Source organism: Hippopotamus amphibius, chromosome 11 (genome assembly GCF_030028045.1).
Source record: "Hippopotamus amphibius kiboko isolate mHipAmp2 chromosome 11, mHipAmp2.hap2, whole genome shotgun sequence".
NCBI classification, from domain to species: Eukaryota; Metazoa; Chordata; class Mammalia; order Artiodactyla; family Hippopotamidae; genus Hippopotamus; species Hippopotamus amphibius.
Genome location: NC_080196.1, coordinates 99,269,073 through 99,295,165, shown reverse-complemented (window position 1 = coordinate 99,295,165; position 26,093 = coordinate 99,269,073). Strand labels below are relative to the sequence as shown.

Below are 26,093 nucleotides of genomic sequence, written 5' to 3'. Positions count from 1 at the left end.
ATGGCTTTCCTTATGAAAACTATGATAAGTAACCAGGTAAAGAATTTAGGACTTGGTGGCGGGTCTGAAGAAAAAAAAGAAGAAGGAGGTACATCTGATCCTGCAGCCGCTCAGGGGATGACTAGGGAGGAATACGAGGAGTACCAAAAGCAAGTGATCGAGGAGAAGTGAGTACATGCAACTTCGTTTCCCTTTAAAAGCAGAAAGAAATTCATTCTGGCCACACTGTCTTCAGCTCCCCAGTTTCTACCTCTTTGCTCTTTAGATGCCTTTCCTCATGCTGTTTGCTTCTAACCTGAGGAAAGTCTGTTCTGCTAAAGTGAACCATTTCCTAGCATCAGCAGTTACTATGTCCTACTTGTATGAATGGAAATGAAAAATAATAAATCTGAAAGCATCTGAACACTTTCTGGTCCAGGCACATTTTAATTGACCTCAATTGTTCAAAAGAAAAATTATGAGCCTAAATATCTTTACAGTTGTCAGGAAATTCACCCCTCTAGCAAGTAGAAATCTTTCAAATTGTGAGAATTCAGACTTTGCTCTTGGAAGAGGGCCTTAAAGAACATAGAGTACAGTGTTCTTGATCTTACATGTGCAGGGAAAAAAAAGTCTAGAAAATACTTTTCTAGAAAATATGATATTTATGTCATAAGATTTGGCTTCTCAAAGACAATAAATTTGTGGACTGCCTATTATGAAAATTTAAAGATACAGAAGAGTAGAACAGTATAATAAATGCCCATAGGTACCTATGGCGTGAAATTGACAGTTGACCTTTTGCCATATTTGCTTATAGATGATTAGTTAGATGATAGGTAGATGATGATAGGTGATAGCTAGATAGATGATAGATATAGATGATAGATGATAGATATAGATGATAGTTGATAAAGCTAGATGTTAGATATAGATAGATGATAGGTATAGATAGATAATAGATGATGATAGATGATAGATACAGATGGTAGATATAGAGAACAATTTTTAAAGTAAATTATGGACATCATGATACTTCATCCCCAGATACTTTGGTTATATACCTCCAAAAAATAAGGACATTCTTTTGGCTATATAAAATGTAATAAAAATAAAACATTAGTAACATTTCAGTTGGGCATTGTGGAATGTGAATATCACCAATTTTTCACTGCTGAAGACTGATCTTTAAATAAGTGTAATCTATGTGTAATTTTTTTTAAGTTTGATAGAATTAACTTGAGTCTTTTAATAAATCAACTGAGTATTGAAGCATCAATCTTGAAATTAAATGTTCACTGTATGTTACAAAAATATTTCTTTTTGCCACCATGGCTGTTTTGCTAATGATCAATTATATAATAGTTGCCTAAGTCCTATTGCTAAGATGATTAGAGGTGAAAGGGTTAATGACCTGTAGGAAACTAAGGAAGCATAAAAGCCTACATTTAGTGGGAACCTTGTCTATTGTATTTTTTCCTGAAAGAAATTGTGACCTATAAAACTACCTAGAATGTATTATGCATGGCTCTGCAGTACATTTAAGGTCAGTTTTTTAAAAAATGCAAGTGCAAAAATCATGTTCGTGCTAAAATAATACTTAGGCCAAAAAAGGCATCATTCCTTGAAGATTGGCCGGTTTTGCCTATGGCGTGTTAAAAAAAGAAAAAAAAAAAACAACACACAAGCATAATAAAGAAATAAAAGCAGAGCAATAGCACCAAATGTTCCTAACTCAAGGGGGCAAATAAAAAGAAAATGGTCAGAAATATAACCCGATATTAAAATATCACTGAATATGTCCCAGCAATAAATCTGGTCACATCTGGCATCTGTTTGATTAACTCATGACCTAGTTTTACTTAATTTTATATCTGGACAGATCAAAGATCCAAATAGTCAAATGGTAGGGTCAGTCAGTGGACTGGGTTATTTACCAGCAACTCGTGTGTGTGTTATACATTTATGTAATCAACCAATTTAAGCAATAGTAGCAGGACAGTGAGGCTAGCCTGCTTTCCCATGGCAAGAGGCATGACTTCCAGTCCACTGCTGGAGTTTTCAAGAGCTCTATCACCTAGAATACTACATAAAGAAGTAGGCATCAGGGAACTACACTCAATATTTTGTAATACCTTATAAAGGGAAACAATCTGAAAAAGAATACTTACATGTATATATATAAAACTGAATCACTTTGCTGTACACCTGAAACTAACACAACATTGTAAATCAATTATACTTCAAAAAACAAAGAAAAAACCTGTACAAACGGGAGCAACTATTGTTACAGTGGAAAAAAAGTAGGCCTCAAAAATGGTTCATCACAAGTTACATATAGAGAGAGCTATACATTTTATTGTATATATAATAATTTACATGAATATTAGCAAATATAAGCCTCCTAAACTTGCCCTCATTGTTTTAGAAAAGTTGTGGGATTGACTACAAATTGTAAGCTAAATATTATTCAACAATGCACTCTATTGCACATTCATTTTTATTTTACTTCCATGTTCAGATTTTTTTTTTCCCATATTGGTAACATTAGTACTGAAAGAGGTCTATACCTAAATTAAACGATCTCTTTATCCCCCCATTTCTCTCCATTATATTAAAATGTCCCTTTACCTTAGTTATGCTACAGCAATTGCTATGGCATCAGTTATAACTTGAACTTTGATGTGCATCACAGACCACAGACCTAAACATAAAAGCTAAAATTATAAATCATTTAGAAAAAAAGCTTAGAGCATCTTTGCATCTTGGAAATAGGCAGAAATTTCTTAAACATGACCCTGAAAGCAGTGACCATAAAATTTTGAAATGATGAATTAGACATTATCAAAATTTAAAAAACCATGTCAAAAGATACCATTAAGAATATAAATAGGCAAGCCACAGCCCGAGAGACAATATTTGCAAAATGTATATCTGACAAAGGACTGGGATTCAGGATATATAAAGAATTTCTACAGCTCAATAATTAAAACAAACAAGAAAAATGGGCAGATGAGTTGAACAAATACTTCACAGAGACATACAAATGGCCGATTAGTACATGAAAAAGATGCCTGATATTGTTAGTCATCTTGGAAATGAAAATTAAAATCATTGTTAAAATTAAAGTACCACTACGCAAACACCAGAATGGCTAAAATTTAAAAAGACACAGTACCCAATCTTAGCCATGTTGTGGAAAACCAGAACTCCTGATCCAGTTGACGAGATGTAAGATAGAATATGTAGCCACTTAGGAAATGGTCTGACAGTTTCTTATAAAACTACATTTACTCAACCTAATTACCCTATAACTTAGCAATTCCATGCCTAAGTATTTACCTAGAAGAAATGAATATGTATGTCCACAAAAAGACTTATACAAAAATGTTCAAAGTAGCTTCATTCACAGTGGCCCAAACCAGGAAATAATCCAGGTGTTCGTCAATAGGAGAATGAATTTAAAAAGTGATCTATTCATATAGTAGAATACACTCAGTAATAAACATGAATAAACCACTGATGTGTAAAACAGCCTGGATAAATCCCCAAAGTTTTTTATACTGAGTGAAAACCTTACACAAAAGAATGTGTAGTATATGGTCACATTTATATGAAATTCTAGGACAGGCAAACCCAACCTATGGTAGAAAAAAGACAGTGGTTGCCTCTAAGACTGGGAGCAGGCGTTGATTTGGAATGGGGATGAGGGTATTTTCTCAGGTGATGGTAATGTTTTTTAAACCTTAATAGGAGTTTGGGTTACATAGGAAAACAGAACCGATAAGAGATCTAAAAAAGTATGTATGTATACATAGATATATATGAGATTTATTTACAAGGAGCCAATGCTCATGTGATTATGGAAGCCAAGAAGTCCCACCATCTGCCATCTGCAACCCAGGAAAGTTGGTGGTGTGTTTCTGAGAACTGGAAGGCTGGTGGGGTAGGTCCCAGTCAGAGCAGGAGAAGATTGATGTCTCAGCTCAGCAGGAGGCAGGGGGTGAATTCTCCCTTCCTCTGCCTTTCTGCTTGATTCAAACCCTCAGTGAATTGAATGAGGCCCCCACACACACGCTGGGGAGGGCTCTCTGCTTTACTCCATCCACCGATTCCAATGCTCATCTCATCTGGAAACACCCTCCCAGATACACCCAGAAATGGCGTTTAATCGGGGCACCCTGTGTCCCAGTCAAGTTGACACCTAAAGTTAACCATTACAGCCCACTTAAGGTCTGTGTATTTAACTGTATGCACAATTTTAATTTAAAAGGAAAAAAAAGAGAAACAAAGAGGAACTATAAACAGATGCGTAACTGTAGTTAATGGTATTCATGTTGGAGTGCTTGGGAAGAAAAGAGTACTGATGTCTACAACTTTGAAATGCATCAGAAAATAAGATGGATAAATGAATGGAGAGATACAGATAAGTGATATGGAAAAAAAACATAAGATACTGATTGTAGAATCTAAATGGTGAGTATGGGTTTCCACTTTTTGTTTCAACTTTTCTGTATATTTGAAATTTTTTATAGTAAAATATTGGGGTGGGAGGGAGATCTGCTTCTGCCCACGCCCCCAGGTCACTGATCTCTTGGGCAAGTTCTTATTTCCTTTCCAAAATTAGAAGATTGAACCCAATGTGCTCTCATGCCTCTTTCAGGCCTGACATTTTGCAGAGGTAAATGAGTTCAGAGAGTGCCCGAGCCCAGGGCCCAGTGATGAGTAGTTTAATCTGATGCTTTAGATCCAGCCCTTCCTTCAGCCAACCTTCTGGGTCATGGTTAAGATGATTCCAAAACTTGGAGTCAAGAAATAAGAAACAATTTAGCCACCTGAAAATGAAAACAGGGAATTTAAGGCAAATCATGCTTCATGCAAAGATGCTTCACCAAACCCATAACAGAAATCCCCCCAGGCCTCACGTGGACCTGAAGCAGGACCAGAGCGTTGCCGGGAAGCCACGAGCCCTCTTTTTATGTCTCTTGCCGTCGCTTCCATCTCAGTGCGGCTGCTTTGCTCTTTGGGGGCAGTCAGCTCTCTACTCGCTCCGCTACCCAAACCACAGTGCCAGTGAAAAATGGCAGCCAACACCCCCCAAGTTCACCCGTTACAGCTCCAGCCACACTGCGAGTCTCTTTCTTTCTCAGTCCCAAACCCAAATTCCCAGAGAAGAAATTCCATTTGTCCAGCTTGGTTCAATTCTATACAGCCAGAGAGCGGCGCTATGTGTATATATACAGCCTCCAATAACGCACTTCTGTGGGCAGCTGGGAGAGGAGGTGGTTCATGTGAATTTCACAGACGTCCCCAAAGGTGTCCACATCTCTCCAGATCCTCATGAGCAAAGGAGCCCATTTCAAACCAGCAGCATCACAAGTCCAATTAGGCTGTCCACAGAGTATTATGGAAATCCACACCCTAGCTTGCCTGAGGATGCCTCCCCGCCAAACAGGGAAGGGAACACTGTATCTAAATTGGGGCTTAGAAGGTGACCCTGTTTATTTTATTTTATTATTATTTTTTTTTTATAAATTTATTTATTTATTTATTGGCTGCATTGGGTCTTCGTTGCTGCACACGGGCTTTCTCTAGTTGTGACGAGCAGGGGCTACTCTTCATAGTGGTGCACAGGCTCCTCATTGCAGTGGCTTCTCCTGTTGCAGAGCACAGGCGCTAGGCACGTGGGCTTCAGTAGTTGCGGCACACAGGCTCAATAGTTGAGGCTCACAGGCTCTAAAGCACAAGCTCAATGGTTGTGGTGCATGGGCTTAGTCGCTCCGTGGCATGTGGGATCTTCCTGGAGCAGGGATTGAACCCGTGTTGGAGTATAGTTGATTTACAGTGTTGTGAAGGTGACCCTGTTTAGCTCATATAAGAATCTCTGAGGGAGTTTGTTTAAAAATGTCATTTTCAATTGTGGGGCCATGAAGGAAGCAGGGAAATCATTTAAATGGCCGATGCAGTCTCCAATCAAGTGGCCCCATGTAGTATTTATGATAGAGAAAAGTGGACAGACCATATTTGCTGTTTCCATGCCAGGCAGTAGAGGCCCAGGGAGATCACTGAATTGGAGAATAGCCGATTTAAACACTGCTTGAGAAAAATTAATCTTCCAGCCAGTGCTGTGCTGGAGCTGACCTGCAGCAGCCTGCAATTGCTCATTCAGTGACATCAAGTTGATAGTTTGAAATCTGCCTCAATGGGAGTATTTACACCACGGAAATTGGCAAGTGCTACAAACAGAGCTTCTTGCCCCAGAGAGCTGGTTGTGATACATCTGCCAGCATACCACTGCTTCCAGCTCTTGTTGCTAGAACACTTTAGTAACCAGAATACTATTTAAAGAAACACTGTGTAAGATACAGCATGGAGTGATGGGACATTTATAAAGCTGCTATAGCTCAAAGGAAAGGAATGGTTATGAGAGACACTGAGAAGGAAAAACTTGGTGGTTTGTAGATGGTGACAATGGGAAGAGAAGAGTAGATGAGTTTTCTTCCCTGGACTAAGGCATCGTTTCCAGAGCACATCTCTTTGGTAAGAGGAGAGAACTACAAGGAGAACATTTCAAAATTGGATTCCTTGTCATGTGTATTTTAAATGTCCCTGCTTCAGCTGTCAAGGATTTCAAGTGCTTTTTAAAAATTCCACAATACTGTAGCTCAGAGTTCTGAATTCTATCACCATTTATTGGTGGAATTAGATAAACAAAATAAAGACTGAATCTCAAGCTCTCAGTCACTGAGCGTAACTGTCTTGCGGGAACACAGCTCTGCAGAGATCTAGAGGAGAACATCCTTTAAAACTCAAAAATGTCTTATGCATTGGGAATGTTGCAGAATCAAGTCAGCATGGGTGGAGACCCATCCGAGCCTTAAATACATACGTGGAGAGTCCACATCAGGGTTTCTAAAGGGCATCAGGAAAGAAAGTGGAAGGAGTTGCTAAGGGTTTGCTCCAAACATTTTTTTCCATAAAAATAAGTGTCCTGTACAATTTAAAACTTATGTCCTAGGTACAAACTACAAGGATATATTGTATAACACACGGAACGTGGCCAATATGTTATAATAACTATAAATGGAGTATAACCTTTAAAAGTAGTGGGGGAAGAAAAGGGGGGTGGATTTCCCTGGCGGTCCAGTGGTTAGGACTCTGAGCTTCCACCGCAGGGGGCACTGGTTTGATCCCTGGTCAGGGAACTAAGATTCCCCATGCCATGTGGCATGGCAATAAAAAAAAAAAATTTAATAAAATAAAAATTGTTAAACACTATATTGTACACCTGTAACATAATATTTTACAGCAAGTATATTTTAATTTTTTTAATTTAAAAAATAAAATGTGGACTTCCTAGGTGGCGCAGTGGTAAAGAGTCCGCCTGCCAATGCAGGGGACATGGTTTCAAGCCCTGCCCTGGGAAGATTCCACATGCCACGGAGCAACAAAGCCCGTGAGCCACAGCTACTGAGCCCATGTGCCACAACTATTGAAGCTCATGCACCTAGGGCCCGTGCTCCACAACAAGAGAAGCCACTACAATGAGGAGCCTGCACACCACAATGAAGAGTAGCCCCCACTCGCAGCAACTAGAGAAAGCCCGTGTGCAGCAACGAAGACCCAATGAGGCCAATAAATAATAAATTAAATAAATAAATTTATTTAAAAAAATAATAAAATAAAAAAATAAAATGTATGTCCCAAGAGTAATACTCAACATCTTGGTCATCAGCTCATACACCTAGCATTTCAGAAGCACTAAATGTGTTAACCCCTAATCAATATAATAAAATAAGAAACAAAATGATCTTTAAAATGTAGCTTCCTTCTGTGATGCAGTCAGGCTGAGAAGCTGCATTCTTAACATGCACTCCGGGTGATTCTGATGCTTGTGGCCCCAGGCTGTACTTAGAGAAACATGGTGAGGTCAGCTCTACATCAGGAGTCATCACCCTACCCCTCTCCCTGGCTGCAACAGAGAGAGATTCCCAGAACCGAGCTGTCTTTGGGATTTAGGGTCTGTGCTGAATTATGATAGTGGAATGACAGAGAGGCAGACATTTGGGGATGCAGGAAAAACTCCCCTATTTCCCATTTGTCTGCCAGCAGTGGGAACACAGAAGGTGTGTCCCAGTGTCTGGCTCTTCAGAGCAGGGGTTGGAATGGCCTGTGCTCTCTATGTCCTTAGATCCTTTATTCTATTCTTTTACTTTTAGGATGGAAAGAGATGCTGCATTTACACAAAAAAAGGCTGAGAGGGCGTGCCTCAGAGTTCACCTCAGAGAAAAGTACAGACTCCCAAAGGTGAGACATTCTTAACACAGTAAACATCCAGTCATTTTTTACATAATAAGAAATGGAGTGTTTGATTATCAACAGAGGGTCACACTTGTGTGTGTGTGCGTTGTATATACACATGTAAATATACATAAATATATATACATATATAATACATAAATATATTTGCATGCCTTAACTGTAATTGAGATACCTGATATAGTGAAAAGATCATTGAACTAGTTCATAAAAACTAGATTCAAGTCTTTTAACCTATGAACTTCCATTTCCTCTCAACAGAATAGAGTAATACCTGTTCATATAAATTTATCTAAAGACTATAGAACATCCGTCTATAAATGCACAGCAGGAATAATCACCACAGCTGACATTTATTGAGCTCTTTCTAAGTGCCAGGCACTGTTCTAAGTGCTTTGCACGTATCAACTCATTTAATCCTCACGACAATCCTGTAAGGTACGTTCTTAGAGGAAACAGAGACAGAAGGAGAGAGAGTAACTACCCACCTGCCAAGGGCCACACTGCCAGGCAAAGCAGAGCCCAGGGTCTTAAGTTCTATGATATTCTGCCTCCACTTCAAAGGAACAATCCGTTCCTTCCTTTTGGAGGTGATGTTGTAGAGATAGTCATCACCGAGCTTGTATCCAAGGGTGACAAGGACCCAGCTCCCTGCTCCCCCGACTCACTTCTCATTTCCTTCCCCGCCACCCCGGGGATCGCCCAGCTCCTCTAAATGACTCCATCTCCACCTTCTGGGCTGGCTGGTTCCACTCCCCATTCCAGAGAAGCACCCTCCCTGAGAGAACATTTTCCACCTGGAGAAGCCAAAGAGCTCCCTCCAAAGCACGTGATTCTCTCGCAGGGCTAAGAGCCAGCTTCAGCAGGCTGGGCGGTTTAGAAAGTGTTGCTAAACAAGTTGCTTCCGTGGGTCCCCCGCAGATCCCTGGGAAAACTGACTTCAGAAGCTACAAGCGCTAAACAAAGGGAGCGAGCCCACTGCCCACGCAAGGTCACTGCTGAAGTCACCAAAGAGGTAGAGAGGCCTGCCCAGTGCAGAGACTGATCCTAAGACACACTCCCTGAGGGGAGGAAAACTCACAATAAAATTTAAACTCATTTTCATTTGACCAATGAATTTTCAAAAGAGTGCCTTGCTTTTTGCCCACCTTATACAGGGTTAGTACTTTCTCCCACCTGGCTTGCATTTTGGGAGCATGGAGCACTTCTAACACCGTCCCTCCCACTTCTGTTGCCTGAATTTCCTGAAACTCCCTGGGATGATGCCTCGGGCTGTGCTTAGCAATGTGGCAGCAAGCCCGTCACAGATTCATGCCACTGAATGAATGCCTCCCACCTTGGGTGCATCTGATGAAAGTGCCGCACATTTTGTTTGGAAGGAAGCAAAAATTAAGTGCACCTGAGCGCGCACACACACACACATCAGCTGGCTGTGTCTCTTCCAAAAGGGTGGGGCTTTTTAAGGATATATATATATTTGTTGTTGTCGAGGATATATTTTTGACAACTCTTCCATTGTTTGGTAAGGCTATAAGGAGAACTGGCTTTCATTTCTGGCTCTGACGTCTGCAGTCTCAGATGGCTTTTTAATATATCTGAGCCTCCATTTCCTCATCTGTAAAATGGGGGCAGTGATACCTGCTTCCTGAGGTCTTTGTCTGAGATAATAAGGAATACCTGACAGGTTGAGTGCCTGATGAGTGGAAAGAGCTCTATGGATGACGGCACTTATTGCTGTTAGTATCTCTATGCACAGAAGTCTTATTTCTTGATAATAATAACCAAGGGTCTTGGAGGCCTGTGGTGGGCACATTGATGTTTGTAAACAAGGCAAGAATTGGAGGTCCCTGAACCACAAGCATCTGAGCTTTGTTGGTGAGGTCATGGTCTTGCTCACCTAAATTCTCAGCTCACCTTCAGGCTTTGCAAAACAGGTCTGATGCTCTCCAGAGAAAAAAATAATTCCCAAATCTCTGAGCCAAGCTGTCCTTTGAAACAAGAGCTTTTCAGAAACTAGGGAAAGAGGAGAGAATTATAGTCATGTAATGTACAGATGCATATCCTCCCTGGAGTGACAGTAACTACTGCATAGGCTACTGCTCCTTCAAGCCAGCTAGAGGAGGGGGGACCACAAAGAGGTCGACACACCGTGAACAATAGTTGCATGTGTTACGGATGCCCTTGTACCCGTTTTTCTACAGCTGTTTCAAATGCACAGTGCATAGAGAGCCCCCCTCATTTTTTCATAGACCCTGAAAGAGACCTTTGAGTTCGTCTAAGAATCTAATGCCATGGCCTTCCTTTAGACCAGAGGAAACTGCAGCCAAGGGGGGGGGGGGGGGGGGGGGAGGTGGCTAAGGGACTTCACAAAATTCCACAGCTGTGGAGACAGAAGCAGGATTAGAACTTGGGCCTCTTAACCATGAAAAAGAGCATCTTAAATCACAAAAGGATTTGAAGACAGCTCCCTCTGGCCCCAAGGTCTCTGCTGTTCCTACTCTTAATGTTTGAGGTGTCCCCAAAGTTTTAGAGCAGTTTGGAGTTCCATGTGGTTTAAAATTGCCCTGAGACTTCAAGGACAACATGCACCACTCAATATTTCAGCAAAACGTTGTAGAATTCATCCTCCAGAGGACCAGGCGCATCACTTTTCCTGCTCCTGTGTCAGCTGATGGCTTGACCTGTGAGGCACTGACGAAATTCCAACACAACCCAAGTAAATAGTGATAGTGTCACTTGAAAGCATTCCACGTGTCATCCTTCACCGCAGAGTTTACTTTCAGGTGGGGGCCTCCCTGGGGCACTTGTATAACATGGCTGGATTGTGTAAAAATGGATTCTACACTTAATGCTTCAAGAATTTGCCTATGGTGTGAAAAACCCCAACAATACAACTGCCTGCTTTTTTGTAAGCATACGGAAATTCTATCTAATCCAATGTGCACTATTCATAAAAATGGTAATTAATAGGAAGAATAGCTTTAAAAAAAATTACCCAGATTGGGACTTCCCGGGCAGTCCAGTCGTTAAGACTCGGCATTTCCACTGTAGGGGGCACGGGTTCGAGCCCTGGTCAGGGAACTAAGATCCTGCATGCCATGCAGGGCAGCCCCCTGAAAAGAAAAAAACGTCACCTGGATCATATTCCAGTTAATCCAGTTCTCACCAGATGTGCAACACCCCAATCTCTAGCAGGCCTTAGGCTTGGAGTGCAGCCCCGCCACACCTCCTCTGCCTCGAGTGGCTGTCACAGGTCACATGTTCCCCTCCCACCACCCTGTCTGAGACGCAGGGCGCAGGGGGCCTTCAACATCACCCAAGGCTAGAAAGGGGCAAAGAGAGACAGACAAGTTTCCCAGGCCAAGATCAGCCCAAGGGTGGCAGCTTCCCATCTGTGCAGACCCATCACTCCTGTCCAAGCCAGATCGTGGCTTTGGCATGGTACTCTCAGCAACAGCCTCCCCCTGCACGGGGACAGGAATCTAGGTCCTTTGAGCCCCCTGGCATCCTCAGACGCAGCCACAGGGAAATGCACCTGGGCTGCCCCAACAGAACCACCCCTCAGGTGTTCTCAGTTCTTCCCCCGGAGACTGTATGTTGTATGCAGGGTCAGTGGTGATGCTGAGGAACAGAAGGAAATTTCTGGACCTGGCATTTTTTTTAAGCCCATTCTTTGGATATTAAGGACCAGATTGTGCATTTTGTTCTTCAGTGGTGGCTGTGCTAGCAAGCCTGCAAAGGCCTGGGGGGCCCTGCTAGGAGCATCTGTCACAAAGCAGGAAGTGGCAGTGTCCTTAGGGACAGGGGTGGGGACAGGCTGGGAGGGGAGCATCTGAGCAAAGAGACAGCTAGAAAACCAACCCGCTGTAGCTGTCTCCGCAGCAATCAGGATGGTGAGCGATTTTGAAACAACTGACTGTAATTGAAGAAGCGTTGAAGGAATTGGAATATTCAGCCTCAAGAGGAGATGATTTTGGTGAAACGATGGCCCGGGGGGACAGTCATTTCCTAGGCCTTGAATGTCACACTTTGGCTCTAATATTTGTATCAAACCAGCTTCTGTGGAGGGGCTCGTGCTGCCGGCTGGTAAGGAATCATCGGTAACTCAGGTCTTTCTTTGATTATTCAGAAGAACCCTTCCTAGTGGAGCCTTTAGAAAGCCTTCTGAAAGCCACAGCAGGAATATAAGTGTAGGTTTTCATCTCCTAGATGTTCCAATAAGGAGCAAAGAGGCCCTGGAAGGCCAGGCAGTGCCCACGGACATCACTGTGACTGGGAAAGGCCAAGACCACGGCAATCTGCACCGTAAATTGGAGGGAAAGGAGTGAGGGGCTGGCTGGTCAGCACTGGACATTTTCAGCAGCCTGGACAGGGCTGAGGGAGGCCTGGGCCAGGGAGAAGGTGGGGCAACAGGTACCCACGTCATTCTTTGTATCCCCTTGCCATCTTGATTACTGCACTTATTGGACTACTAATCTGATTACCATGATTAAAAATGATCATCATGGGGGCTTCCCTGCTGACGCAGTGGTTAAGAATCCACCTGCCAATGCAGGGGACACAGGTTCGATCCCTGGTCCGGGAAGATCCCACATGCTGCGGAGCAACAAAGCCTGTGCACCACAACTACTGAGCCTGCTCTCTAGAGCCCACGAGCCACAATTACTGAAGCCTGCACGCCTAGAGTCCATGCTTCGCAACAAGAGAAGCTATAGCAATGAGAAACCTGTGCACCACAACAAAGAGTAGCCCCGCTCACCATAACCAGAGAAAGCCCACGCACAGCAACAAAGACCCCATGCAGCCAAAAATAAAATAAATACATAAACTCATTTAAAAAAAAGGTCATCATGGTATATATACACAATGGACATTATCTAGCCATAAAAAAGAAGGAAACCCTTTTTTTCAACATGTGCAACAACATGGATGGACCTTGGGGACATGATGCTAAGTGAAATAAGTCGGACAGAGAAAGATAAATGCTGTATGACCTCACTTGTATGGAGAATGTAAAAATAAACCCAAGCTCATAGGCACAGAGAACAGATCCGTGGTTGCCGGAGGCAAGGCGGGGGACGGGAAAAAATGGGTGCAGGGGGTCAAAAATACAAACTTCCAGTTAGAAGGTAAATAAGTCCTGCGGATGTAATGTATAGCATGGTGACTATAAAAAGAAAAAACAAAGGTCATCAGAAGACTTGAGAAGGATGAGTAGAAGAAACGTGGTATGTCATTAGCCGCTAGCATAACCTCAGGCTGGACAAGCGCAGAGGAGGAGCTCACGCCCCGCCCCTCGCTCCCGCCACTCTAAACTCTTCCCAGGGCCGGTGTGGGCTCCGTGCTGCCACGGCGCTTTGTCTGCTTGTTCCCAGAGTCTGAGTGGCATTTCTTTCTATTAAACATTTTTGATACACAGAAAAGCACACCTCATAGGCATACACTCAATGCACCATCATCAAACTCATGCCGATCAAGGGACTTGCACGAGGTCCCAAAACTCCCAAAGCTCCCCTGAGCCTCCTTGGTCTTTTCCCAGTACTTCTTCATGTCTCATCCTCCCTCCCTCCCCTCTAGACCATGGGCCTCCATGCAGGATGGCAGACATGAGAACTGAACACAACCGTCTCACAAAGAAAACGGCCCTGGGCAGAAAGCAAGGCTCACCAGGACTTTGTTGTGCTCTGGATGACAGCCTTCCCTCCCCTCGTGTTTGCAGAACCCTCAGCCCGGTGCCGTCTTATAAAACCCATGTTGGGTAAACAGCCGCACTAATAGTATTAAGGGCCCACAGGGGGTTGGACACATTCACCACGTCCTCCAGCTAACGACGGGGGACCCCCGGGGGCCTCATTCACAGTTCCCCAGGGTCACTGGCCGCGGTTACATAACCAGCAGGAGGCGGTTCTGGGCCCGTCCCCTCACCCAGGCCCAACGGAGAGCAGATTTGAGGAAAATGTCTTCCCGGGAGCTGTCAGGTCTAATGAGGATAACTATGTCACATTTTGGAATTAGAACTGTATTTTCTAAAGACATTATTTGGCTGTTTCCTGTGAAAAAGAGTTTCAGTCGATTGTGGGCCGGGGAAAGGAAATGCAGCCTCTGAAAGGAGCAGTGTAGCCCTGGCGTCGGGCAAACGGCACAGGCCTCATCTCTGAGCATATTGTTCACAGTCAAGGACGACCCCATTGGTCGTACCCTTGTCTCTTGATGAGCATTTTTCAGCACAGTCATCACACGAGGAGTCAAATAAGTGTAGTCATCAAATCACAGTAATCGGACGTATAGGCAGGAAAGTATATCCGTCATGAGGACGTTCACGTCCACTCTTACATTGGTTTCCCCTGGTTTTCAAATTCCAGGTAAGTAGGGGACTTTGCCTAACGTAACCCATGATGCTCATGTAAGATGCAGGTCTCTTTCCACTAATTATCGTCTGTCCTGTATCTTCAGTGTTTCCTCCCTACCCTCCTCTCCTTTATAAAGCAGGTCAAGTCTCCCAGCTGAAGCAAACAGCAAGGTGAACGTGGCTCTCTGGGCATCTCCCTAGATGGCCGGTTCCCGCTGCTCTGCCGACGCCTTTCTCCCGCAGATGCTCGGTGGTCCGTCTCAACGTGGTAGATGGTTCCGCTCTCTCCTTTGGGGACCTCTTCCTGGAGCAGTTCTTCCTGGCGCAGAAATTTCTTGCCTCCTTTAGCTCATCGCTTCCTCCTTGCAGCCCTCTCTCTCCACAGCTTCTGCACACCATCCTTCTCGTTCTGCTTCTCCTTAAACTGTTTCTTCTCTGTCTCTTGCAAGGGTTAGCCTTCCCCTGACTGCCCCCAAATTTCCAAATATCCCAGGCTGTTTCCTCCATCTGCTGTTTGTCCCACTCAAGCCGTCACGTTCTCCCTGAATGACTGCGTCTTCGATTGCTTTCAGCTGCCGCCTAGATGTGTGTTGATGATTCCAAACTATACCTCCTTCCTACATCTTCTCCCCAGATTTCACCTCCGCGTCCACCTCTACTTGGGCATCTCCTAGCTCAGATCCAGGACAGCCACCGATCCTCTCCCAGCCCTGCTTGGCCTGGAGGCTCCACCTCCACCAAGGGCTCCCCTGCCAGCACCTCCCCGGGGAGTCACCCCTGCCTCATCCCTCCTCCTCCAGCCCCACATGCAGCAAATCACCAGGTCACTGTCATTTCACCTCCTAAATCATTCTCAGCTCACCCCCAAGTGCAGGGCTCATCACGTCTCAGCATTTTTACTACAATACCTCAAGTAGCTTTATGACTTTGAGTCGTAACCCCTCAAAATTGCAGTGAGGTTTCCAAAATGCAAACCTTCTTTGTTTAAAAAAGAAGGCTTACCATGACTTTTTAAAGTCCAGCCCCCTTGGCCTGTACACCACAATGCGGCTCCTAGCTTTCCAGACTCACCTCTTGCTACTCCCTGCATGGACTCTGCTCTCCTCCTGCTTCGTCCCCTACACCCTGCTCTCCGTAACTCTTTTCCTTCCTGTAAGACCTTGCTCTACTGCCACTTCTTCCAGAACCTTCCATGACCTCCCTCCCTTTACCCTCCATGTCTCTTATGTCATCTTTCCACCCTGAATATTCTCACCTGCTGGATTGTGTGCTTCTTAACAAAGGGGCTGAGGTTTTGTCTTTGTCATCAGGGCCTTGCATAGTGTCTGATATGTAGAAGCTGCATGCGCGCACAGACACACACACACACACACACACACAAACACCCCCATACGAAAGGTTTGCTGAATGATCGATGTTATGGGGAGAAAATAAAGACAAAACACACCCAAAGAGCAAAGTGCCAAAAATAGCAGGACTCTATCTGTGATGAGTTATAGTAAAATCAATTTTCATGAAAAGAACAAGTCTGAATTCGGCATTATGGTTTTGTATAAAATACAGAGGTTACCTTATGTCACAATTAAGATGTCATATTTTTTGCAAATAGAGGAAGTAATACATTTTAAGTAAAGCCACAAGATTTTTTTCTAAACACAAAGGTTCCCCCCCTTCCTAGCCAATTCAAAATGTATATGTAAGTCAAGCCAAATTAATAAGAGAAAAGAGTTCCACAATGAACCCTAATCCTATTAACGGAATTGTCAATCTAGGTTAGTCATTGAAAAATAATGTCGTGCCCCCTGCTGAGCTATATGATTTAGTTACACCTGGTGTTTGTCTGCTGTATTAAGGGCATCGTTCACTTTGAACAAAGATGAAGATAGAACAAAATCTATCAGTAGTGTTTCTTTAAACATATTACTTTGAAAGCGCCATTAGAACTGAATTTTAAAGTCTCCTCTTAAAAACAGATACGATTCTGTGAAGCTTTCTTTCCCTGTCTCCTTCAGATCAGGAGCTCTCGGGGCTGCCCTGCAGGGTCCCAGACACTGAAACCTCCTGCTCCCGAGCAGCTGTTTCTGGTGGCAGCACGGGGAGGCCATCAGAGGCCTGTTAGGGGCTGTCCCTCCCTGCTCCTCCCCCTGCTGTCCCAGTTCAGTTTGCCCTTCTATTCATGCCCTTGAAAGAGCCATGGGCTGAAGGTCCTGGGTGGAACCTGGGAAGAGAAGAAAGAGTCATTGGATTTGGACGTGTGTCACTTAGCCCAATCAGCTTTCTCACTTAATCCTTCCAGCCACCCTGGAAAGTAGGTAGATATCATTTCCCCTTCATAGATAAGAAGAGCGGCTCCGAGAGGGAACATGACTTCCCAAAGTCACACAGCTGGTAAATGGCAAGATTCGACTCCAAGCCAATCTGACTCACTGACCATATTTTCCAGCTAGACCTGGCAGCAGGGCTGGGTTCTCGTCCCCTGACAAGCAGAATGACATTTATGCAAGTATCTTCACCTCCTAGGACTTGTTTCCTCATCTGTAAAGGAGAGCCTTGGACAAGTGTCTCTAAGAGCTTCTTGAGTCCCTCTGCAATACCCGCAAAAAGGCAAGAAGTGTATGATGTACACAGTGGGGAGGTTTCATCCCACGAGGGGCCCTGTGTGCGCACACTCTCAATCAAACATTAAAAATTGACAGCTGGGGACTTCCCGGGTGGTGCAGTGCTTAAGAATCCGCCTGCCAATGCAAGGGACACGGGTTTGAGCCCTGGTCCGGGAAGATCCCACATGCCTCGGGGCAACGAGGCCTGTGCACCACAACTACTGAGCCTGTGCTCTAGAGCCCACGAGCCACAACTAGTGAGCCCATGTGCCACAACTACTGAAGCCCTCACGCCTAGAGCCCGTGCTCTGCAACAAGAGAAGCCACCGCAATGAGAATCCTGCACACCACAATGAAGAGTAGCCCCCGTTCGCCGCAACTAGAGAAAGCCTGCATGCAGCAACAAAGACCCAACGCCGCCAATTAGTTAACTAATTAATTAAAAAATGTAAAACTTCTGTATGAAAGAGTGTATAAAGCAAACCAAGTCAGGAGACAAACTATAAACTTGTGGCTGTGGAATGTCTTTGCTAGATTAAGCAATTCATATCAGAAGAAAGCAACAACAAATATAGGAAAATCTGCTCAGCCTCTGTCAGTTATAAAGAAATAAAAATTAAAAAAAAAACAGACAGCTGTATTCAAGGAGTCAAATCCACAGCCTTTGTCCCATTCTGGGTGTGCTGTGGGCCCTTTAGGTAGCTAAAGAGGGAAAAACAGTGTGGTGTAGCAGGAGTTGCAGTTAGCAAGCCCTGGACAAGGTCTCAACACTACTCACGCATTAGAATCACCTGGGTAAGCTTTTTAAAAATTCTTCTGCCTGGGACCCTGCCACAGATCTCTAGAGCCAAATCTGGTGGTGGGGCCTGACCATTGTGGGGTTTTTTTTTTTGACACTTTACAAAGGAATCCGAGGCACAGAGAGGGATGAGAACCACAGTCTCCAGGGAGAAAACATAAACTCAGTCCTTTAGCAGCATTTGATCAGAACAAGGATGAGTGTGTCTGCTGAAGCCTGGCCCCCGAGGGCCTCGCACCCACCTCCCTCCTGGTCCAACCCGAATTCCCCCTGTCTTTCAGCAAAGCAGGCCATGCCCCCTTTGCCTCTCTACAGAGGCGTTTGTTGACTGACTGTGTTCTTTGATCTACACCCTCCACCCTCCCAATGTCTTGTAAGCTCTGGCAGGATGGGAGACAGGGGATGCTGTCATCTTGCCTAGGGGCCCTCACTCATCACCAGGACAGTGAGGGGTGGTTTGTGAAGACAGGGGACTGCTGACGTTGGTGATCCTCAGAAATAGGTTAAACATCGACTATTAGATCAACTCGTCCACGTGAAAGAAACTCAGTAATCCAGCTGTTTGGTATCCTGTAGACCAAAACTGAAGGAACAAACCAAAACCAAAATCAAATCTACCTTGTGTGAAACAACCTGGTGTGTGCTTGTACACCAAGCTCGATTGACTGGACTCTAACAAGAGGTGAACAACCAGCTTTTCGACGATATAACCACATAAGATACTTTATCATCATAGCTCCAGTTTGGTACAAGATGAAGGCCAGTTTATCAAGATTGGGATGTAGGAAGTCCGAATCCAGGGTCGTGACTACCCTTCAGTAAAAGGTCAGAAATCAGTCACAGGAAATAACAATGCAGGCTATGGGGCTATTTAAATAATGGGGCATTCAGCACTGGCAATTAAGATTATAAATCTGGTTAAAAAGCAAGAGATTAAAGCTGATTCTGGTCAGCCAGCATAAAAATAATTAGTTCTTAACTGCCTTAAACAGTATCCCAAGTTGATAAGATTGCTAGAAATGAGAAGACTTCTGAAACAGAATCCCAAAGAATAAAGTAGCCTATAAGTTCCTCTTTTTTTTTTTTTTTTTTTTGGCACACAGGCTTAGTTGCTCCGTGGCATGTGGGATCTTCCTGGAGCTGGGATCCAACCCGTGACCTCTGCATTGGCAGGCGGATTCTTAACCACTGCGCCACCTAGGAAGCCCTAAGTTCCTCTTTATATGCTGGTTCACTTCACTCCCTCCGTCCCTCCCTCCTTCATTCATTCATTCATTCATTCATTTACCTACACCATGGTTGTCAGCACCAAATTTCCCCTCCCGCCCTGGAGCTGATTTATATTGGCTGTAACTGCACTTGTGTTCGGGGGTATAATAAGGCATTGCTGCCTTTTCTTGATGCGTGAATTCTGTCAAAATATTCCTGGCATTCCCAACCTGGAGCAGCAGAAAGTCAGGAAAAGACATTCATTGACTGGATTGTAGATGAGGTCCTATCAGCAGGTGGTTTTTCATTCAAGGCAGAGACGAAGCCCAGGGTCTGCTGTATAAATCCCACGGATGCACCTTAATTACTTGCTCTGTCCTGATCTTTGTCTTAAAGGCTGGTACTCTCCCATCTTCTGCTTCACTGTCCACACCTTCTTTTTCCCAGGGATCTTTTCAGCAGGGATCTTGACACCAAGCTGCCCTTTTTCCTCTAAAATATTAATAACCACAGCTACCATTTGTCCAGAGCTGAGAAGCTTACAAGGCTGTTTCACAATATGTCTCATTCAATCTGCTCAGTGATCCTCTGAGGGTCCCTCCTGGTGGGCATCAAAGTGTAAGGTGATTTGCCCAAGGTCATGCAGAGGCGAAGGACAGAAGTGGGTCTCCCAACTCCAAATCCCATAGTCTTCCCACGGTCATGGCCGCCTCTGCAGGATAGTGGTCTGGGTTGGCTGCAGTTTTTGCAAGTGGGACCCTAATCCTTGGCCTGTCCTAGATCTGGAGCTGGCCCACTTGGTTAGAATCCAGTGCTGATGAGTCCAGGAGTCCAGGTGTGGTTCCAGAGGGCTTCATTTTGTCCTCCAGCCACTTACTAGCCCTGCCTGGCTGTCCTACACTTAGTTACAAGGTGCCCAGAGCATAGGCTACAGCCCAGGAAAACTGATTCCAGTACTACGAGGGTGAGTCAAAAACTATCCATGCTCTGGCTGTAGAACTTATTTTAATTAACGTTTAGAAAAGACAAATACATCATTTTTTGACATAATCTCCTTGCTTTTCAATATACTTTGTCCATCTGTCAACAAGCTTTCACATTCCTTCATTAAAAGATGTTTTAGGCTGAGCTGTGAGCCACGAATACACCGCTGTCTTCACTTCTTCATCAGAAGTGAATCTTCATCCTCGTAGGGCTGCTGTCAGGGGACCAAACAGGTGAAAGTTCAATGGAGCAAGATCAGGACTATAGAGTGGGTGCTTTAACACCTCAAAATGAAGTTTTTGCAGAGTGCCGACAGTGTGGGCAGAAATGTGCGGACATGCACACCCTCAGACCACAAAAAGCAAATCACTGTACGCTGCTCTTCTTTTGTGCAAATCACAAGTGAAGCATCCATTTTTGCTCGCACCGCAGTTACAAGTGAACTGATGTAACACGTTCACACCTGCAGAGCAGTGACTGGGGAGACAGGAGCCTTGAACGGAAAGCGCTAATAAGACAATGTGGCCAACAGAAGTTTTAATATAACCGGAGTGCGGATAATTTTTGACTCAATCTCGTAGAATCATCACTTGAAGCAATAGCACTTCTGATGGACAGTCAGTAGTGTAATCCTAGAGGGACGGTGATCGTAGGACTCCCTGACTACAGCCATTGACCACGCCCAGTGCTACCTTTAGACTGGACAACTGGCACCACCCCCCCTGGGCCCCATACTTTAGAGGACTCCCCTCCGTGCCTCCTCTGGCCACACTCCTTCACAAGGTGTGAGAAGTGTGTGGCCAAAGGGACCACACTGGCTGCCCAGTGCCCTGAACTCCCTGCCTGAATGCATGCTGGGGCCAGGTCTGTCCTCTCGAAGGTACACTGAGCTGCTGGCCTGAGTACCACTTGGCCTGAAAAGTAGAGCAGGGTGGGGAGGTCTGCATACTGGGAACCATATACACAAGGTTCCCATGGAAGGATGGAGCCAGGGATTGGGAAAAAAAGAGGCGCGGGTGATAAGCCAGGGACCTCTATCAGTATTTATCTGCGTCCCACAGACATTAGGGGGAGCCTGACAAGGGGGAAGGGGAGCCGGACCCTTTGGGTAGCTTTCTCCCAGAACTGAGGGCCTAGTGCTAAAAGGGAAGTGAATAGGCCCAGTTTGCTAGGAAAGCTGAGCGTCTGGAGCGAAGGTGTGTAGGAGTCGTTCCCAGGCCACAGGTGAGGTGCTAAGACACGGAGGCCTTCTGATGGGGCTGAGCACCACGTGCAGAGTCAAGGCTATCCACTGCACATCCTCCTCCCCATCACCCCGCCTCTAAAGGTTATTACATTCAGGAATAGCTACATTTAATGAAGTGCTTAACATAGTCCAAATAATTCAGTTATCATTTAATTAATCTTCCATAACTCTTAGGCAAATAGCATAACCCCAATTTATAAATAAGGAAATAAAGCTCAGAGAGGTGGTGTTAGGTGCCCAAGGTCACACAGCCTGTAAGTAGTAGAGGTAACCTTCATGTACAGGTAATCTGATTCTCAGACCAATACTTGACCTCTAGGCTGCACTGCCCCTCAACGGGAGTGTAAAGATAAAAACGTCAGTAGCTATGAAATAAGAGCTCTTTACAATAAAGAGGGCCTGCACATTCCCTGACAACAGCTCACCGAGTCATTCAATAAATATCTATTGTCTGTGGCGACATGCCAGACACTTCACTGGGTTCTGAGACCTACAGGTGAGTAAGTTACGGCCCCTTGTCTTCAAGGGATGTGGAGCGGGGCTTCTTAAACTTTACTTATTTATTTATTTATTGGCCGCGCCATGCAGCACACAAGATCTTAGTTCCCAGATCAGGGATTGAACCCGGGACCCTGCAGTGAAAGCTCGAAGTTCTAACCACTGGACTGCTAGAGAACTCCCTGGGGCTTCTTAAACTTTAGTAAGCACCGGAATCACCAGGAGGGCTTGCTAAATCACAAACGGTCCCACCCACCCCCACAGCTTCTGTATCAGCAGGTCTGGGTGAGGCCTGAGAATGTGCATTTCTAACGTGATTCAGAAAGATGGTGTTGGGCTGGCCCGGGGACCCCACTTTTAGAACCACTTGGGTAGACGTTGTGCCAATCCAGATCCCCTCTGTGAGCTGGGAGGCAAAGTGCAACCGCACTGCTCTCCCTTCCCTGGGCCAGTGGAAGGAGGTAAAAATAATCGGAGCCCATCCAAAGCTGCAGAGGCAGCACGCTGAGTTGCCTGGTGAAGTGGAGGCAGGAGAACACCAGCACTGGAGCCCTCCTGAGTGGATCGGGTCTCTTTGGGCACCACCTGGCTGGCTCCCTGGCCCCCTGGGCCCTCTAGCTGCCGGTCCCTCCAGGCCCCCAGCAGCTACTCTGTCCAGGTTCGAACTTGTGCAGAGATCTTATTATCAACCAGAGGGGCGAAGGTGCCAGAATTCCTGGGAAGGTCTTTGCAAATCATGTATGTTGCATTTCAGAGCGGGCAGGGGTCCCTCATTTATGTGAACAGAGAATCTCCAGGCTGCGGCCCTGGCTTTCCCTCCCCTCCTTGTAAAAATGCCCAGAGGACCGTCCTCAAGGGATGCAACCTCGAGGGTCGGTAAATAAAAAATAAATAGAAAAGGAGGATTGGCCAGGAGCCCTCGGGGATTAACTAACTAATTAATCCCCACACCAGTTTGACGAGGAACTAATTAATCCGTTAAGCGCTTTGAGAGGCCGAGGCCTGGCCAAGTGCACAGAGAAGCTTCTCTCACCAGGGGAAGTGACACTGAGAGTTGCTGTCCCTGGGGGTCTCCAGGGAGGGCCTGGTGAGGACCACGGCCTAAAGGCATCTTTGTCTCCTCTGCATCAGAAGTCTGCCTCCCAAGGTGGGGAAAGAAAGCAAGGAAGTAAATACGAAGAGGGAATTCTGTGAAGGGCAGGGCAGGTAATCTAGAAGTTTCATGTTGGAAGGTGAGCCGCCGAGTTCCATGACCATGTGTGGACAACACAAAAAAAGAGTGCAGAGCTGGGGAATGGGGTCCATGGAGACACCACGTCAGATCATTCCAGACAAAACTGAGACTTTCCTCGTTGTCTGGTTAACTGTCACTGTGTAGCTAACTCAACTGTCTTTGCAAAAGAAAAAAAACCGAGCAGAGACAAGTGATGGGGAACTTGTCCACATCACGGCTGAGCCGAGGCAACCGCCCTGGTGCCCCACATCCTCATCTACGGATGGTGCCCTGGATGGTGTACTGGTTGGGGGGGCCAACATGATGTCATACCCTGCCTAGAGGGGGGTTTACAACCCCATTCTGAGTGAAGTTCACATTGTTTTTGTCCAACTGAAGTTTGGTTTGGGGAAAATATCAAAAGCTCTTTGCTGCATTTTGTAACAAAATTGTCAAATTTTAATGTTTAGAATAAATTTTTTTTGTTTATTGGCTGTGTTGGGTCTTCGTTGCAGTGCAGGGGCTTCTCATTGCAGTGGCTTCTCTTGTTGCAGAGCATGGACTCTAGCCGTGCAGGCTTCAGTGGTTGTGGCACATGGGCTCAACAGTTGTGACTCGCGGGCTCTAAAGTACAGGCTCAGTAGTTGCAGCACGTGGGCTTAGTAGTTCCACAGCATGTGGGATCTTCCTGGACCAGGGCTTGAACCCCTGTCCCCTGCATTGGCAAGCAGATTCCTAACCACTGAGCCACCAGGGAAGCCCTAGAATAAATCTTTTTGAGTTAAAAAAAAAAAAAAAAGTCAGCCTCTCAACCTGTTTCTGGAGCCAGGCTTGCTGTCACTCTACCCAGAGAACCAAATAAAAGAAGGCACTCAAGGGAAAGGCTGTGGCCTCCAGCCTCTCAAAGGCCATTGGAGAAGTATGGAGCTACACAGCATCAGAAGTGGGAACTCGGCAGATGTCCAAATTTTTCTAAATTCAAGTCAATGCAGTCTGATTAAGATTAAGATGATCGTTTTGTCTTTATGTGGTCTTTCGTGCCCTTTGGTAACAAATCCCAGGCTGGTCACAACATCCTCGAGGTGGGCACTACAGTCTGCTTAGGTCTTTCCCACCACTTAGATAACTTAGATCTTTCCCACCACTCACTTTTTTGGTGCTCTTTTTATTTTTTTATTTTTTATTATTATTTAAAAAAACTTTTTGGCCACACCGCATGGCATGTCAGATCTTAGTTCCCTGACCAGAGATTGAACCCACACCCCCTGCATTGGGAGCTCAGAATCTTAACCACTGGACCATCAGGGACGTCCCTCTGGTACTCTTTTTAATCTTCTGTGTCCCCGAAGCCCAGCTTGCCCCACGTTGCAACCTGATCTCAGAAAATTATATCTGAGAGCAGCTGTCTAGGAATGGAAATGACCCTTAGCTTTCCCAGACACACTTTTTTTGTAGATTCTTCTACAAAACAAAGGGCTCTGCAGCCTAAGGGTAAAGGGACTTCAGAGACCGGGCAGCAGGAACTAAGAGACTGTGGAAGAGCCACACCTAGGACCACAAAAGGAAATTGTAAGGCCTCAGCAACACGCAAGGCTAGATGGAAGGGGCGCTGAGTCAGAGTTATGGTGTGGACAATTCATTTAATAAGCAGGTGTTGTGCACCAGACTCACTTCCAGGTGACAAGGATGTAAAGTTGAGCTTGAGCTGATTCTGTGTCTAGTTAGAAGCGAGGAAAGGGGTGATGGTTAAACAGAAGTTGCCACTAAAGAGTTATGGCTGGGGCTTCCTAGGTGGCGCAGTGGTTGAGAATCCCTGCTCCAGGAAGATCCCACATGCCGCGGAGCAACGAAGCCCATGAGCCACAACAATTGAGCCTGCGCTTTACAGCCCGTGAGCCACAACTGTTGAGCTCATGTGCTGCAACGACTGAAGCCCATGTGCCTAGAGCCTGTGCTCCGCAACAAGGGAAGCCACAGCAATGAGGAGCCCGTGCACCACAACGAAGAGCAGCCCCCACTCACCGCAACTAAAGAAAGCCTGCGCACAGCAAAAAAAAGACCCAACACAGCCAATAAAATTAATTAATTAATTAATTAATTTAAAAAAAAAAGAGTTAAGGCTGGATCAAGGGAGCACTGTCTGGCCCTGTGAGCCCAAGCCCCACCCCCCAGAGTGGGATCAGCTCAGGCCCTTGAGTCACAACAGCCTGGGGCTGAGAGACAACAAAGCTTGCAGAGCTGCCCTGAGGCGGAGTTGGTCAAGTTTTTCGGGCATCAGCATGACAGAGGGGGGTTCTTATAATGCAGATTGCTGGACCCCACCCCGGAGTTTCCGATTCAGTAGGTCTGGGTGGAGCCGGAGAATTTGTCTCTCTAACACGTTCCCGGGTGATGCTCATATTGCCCCCTTCCAGGGACCACACTATGAGAACCACTCTGCTAGAAGGTTCTGATTGACCCAAGTGCAGTGAAGGGGGGTGGGGAGGGGGCTCTCAACCAGGATGTCTGGCCTCCACAACTGGTACCAGGCCCAGGCTCTGCTCTGAGATGGCCAAGTGTGCTGTGCCTCCCATCCACGCTCAGCAGCCCTCTGTCTCCCTGCCGCTCTCAGGATTTGTTTGTTTGTTTTAGAATGGTTTCTCTATCTCCATGTTTGTTTTTCTGCACAGAGTGAAATGGATGAGAACCAAATCCAGATCGCTGGAGATGATGTGGATTTGCCCGAAGATCTCCGGAAAATGGTAGATGAAGATCAAGAAGAGGAAGAAGATAAGGATTCTATTCTTGGGCAGTTACAGAATCTTCAGAACATGGACTTGGATACCATAAAAGAAAAAGCCCAGGCCACCTTTACGGAAATCAAGCAGACAGCAGAGCAGAAATGTTCTGTGATGTGA

The 26,093-nt window shown here is 45.4% G+C and overlaps 1 protein-coding gene across 1 annotated transcript; it reads left to right on the top strand.

Annotated features, from left to right (window-relative positions):
* CPLX4 (complexin 4) lies at positions 1–26,093 on the top strand. The gene is made up of 3 exons (XM_057700474.1): positions 1–167; positions 8,199–8,286; positions 25,866–26,093. Exons 1-3 carry the CDS (start codon positions 1–3, stop codon positions 26,091–26,093), a joined length of 483 nt encoding a protein of 160 aa, XP_057556457.1.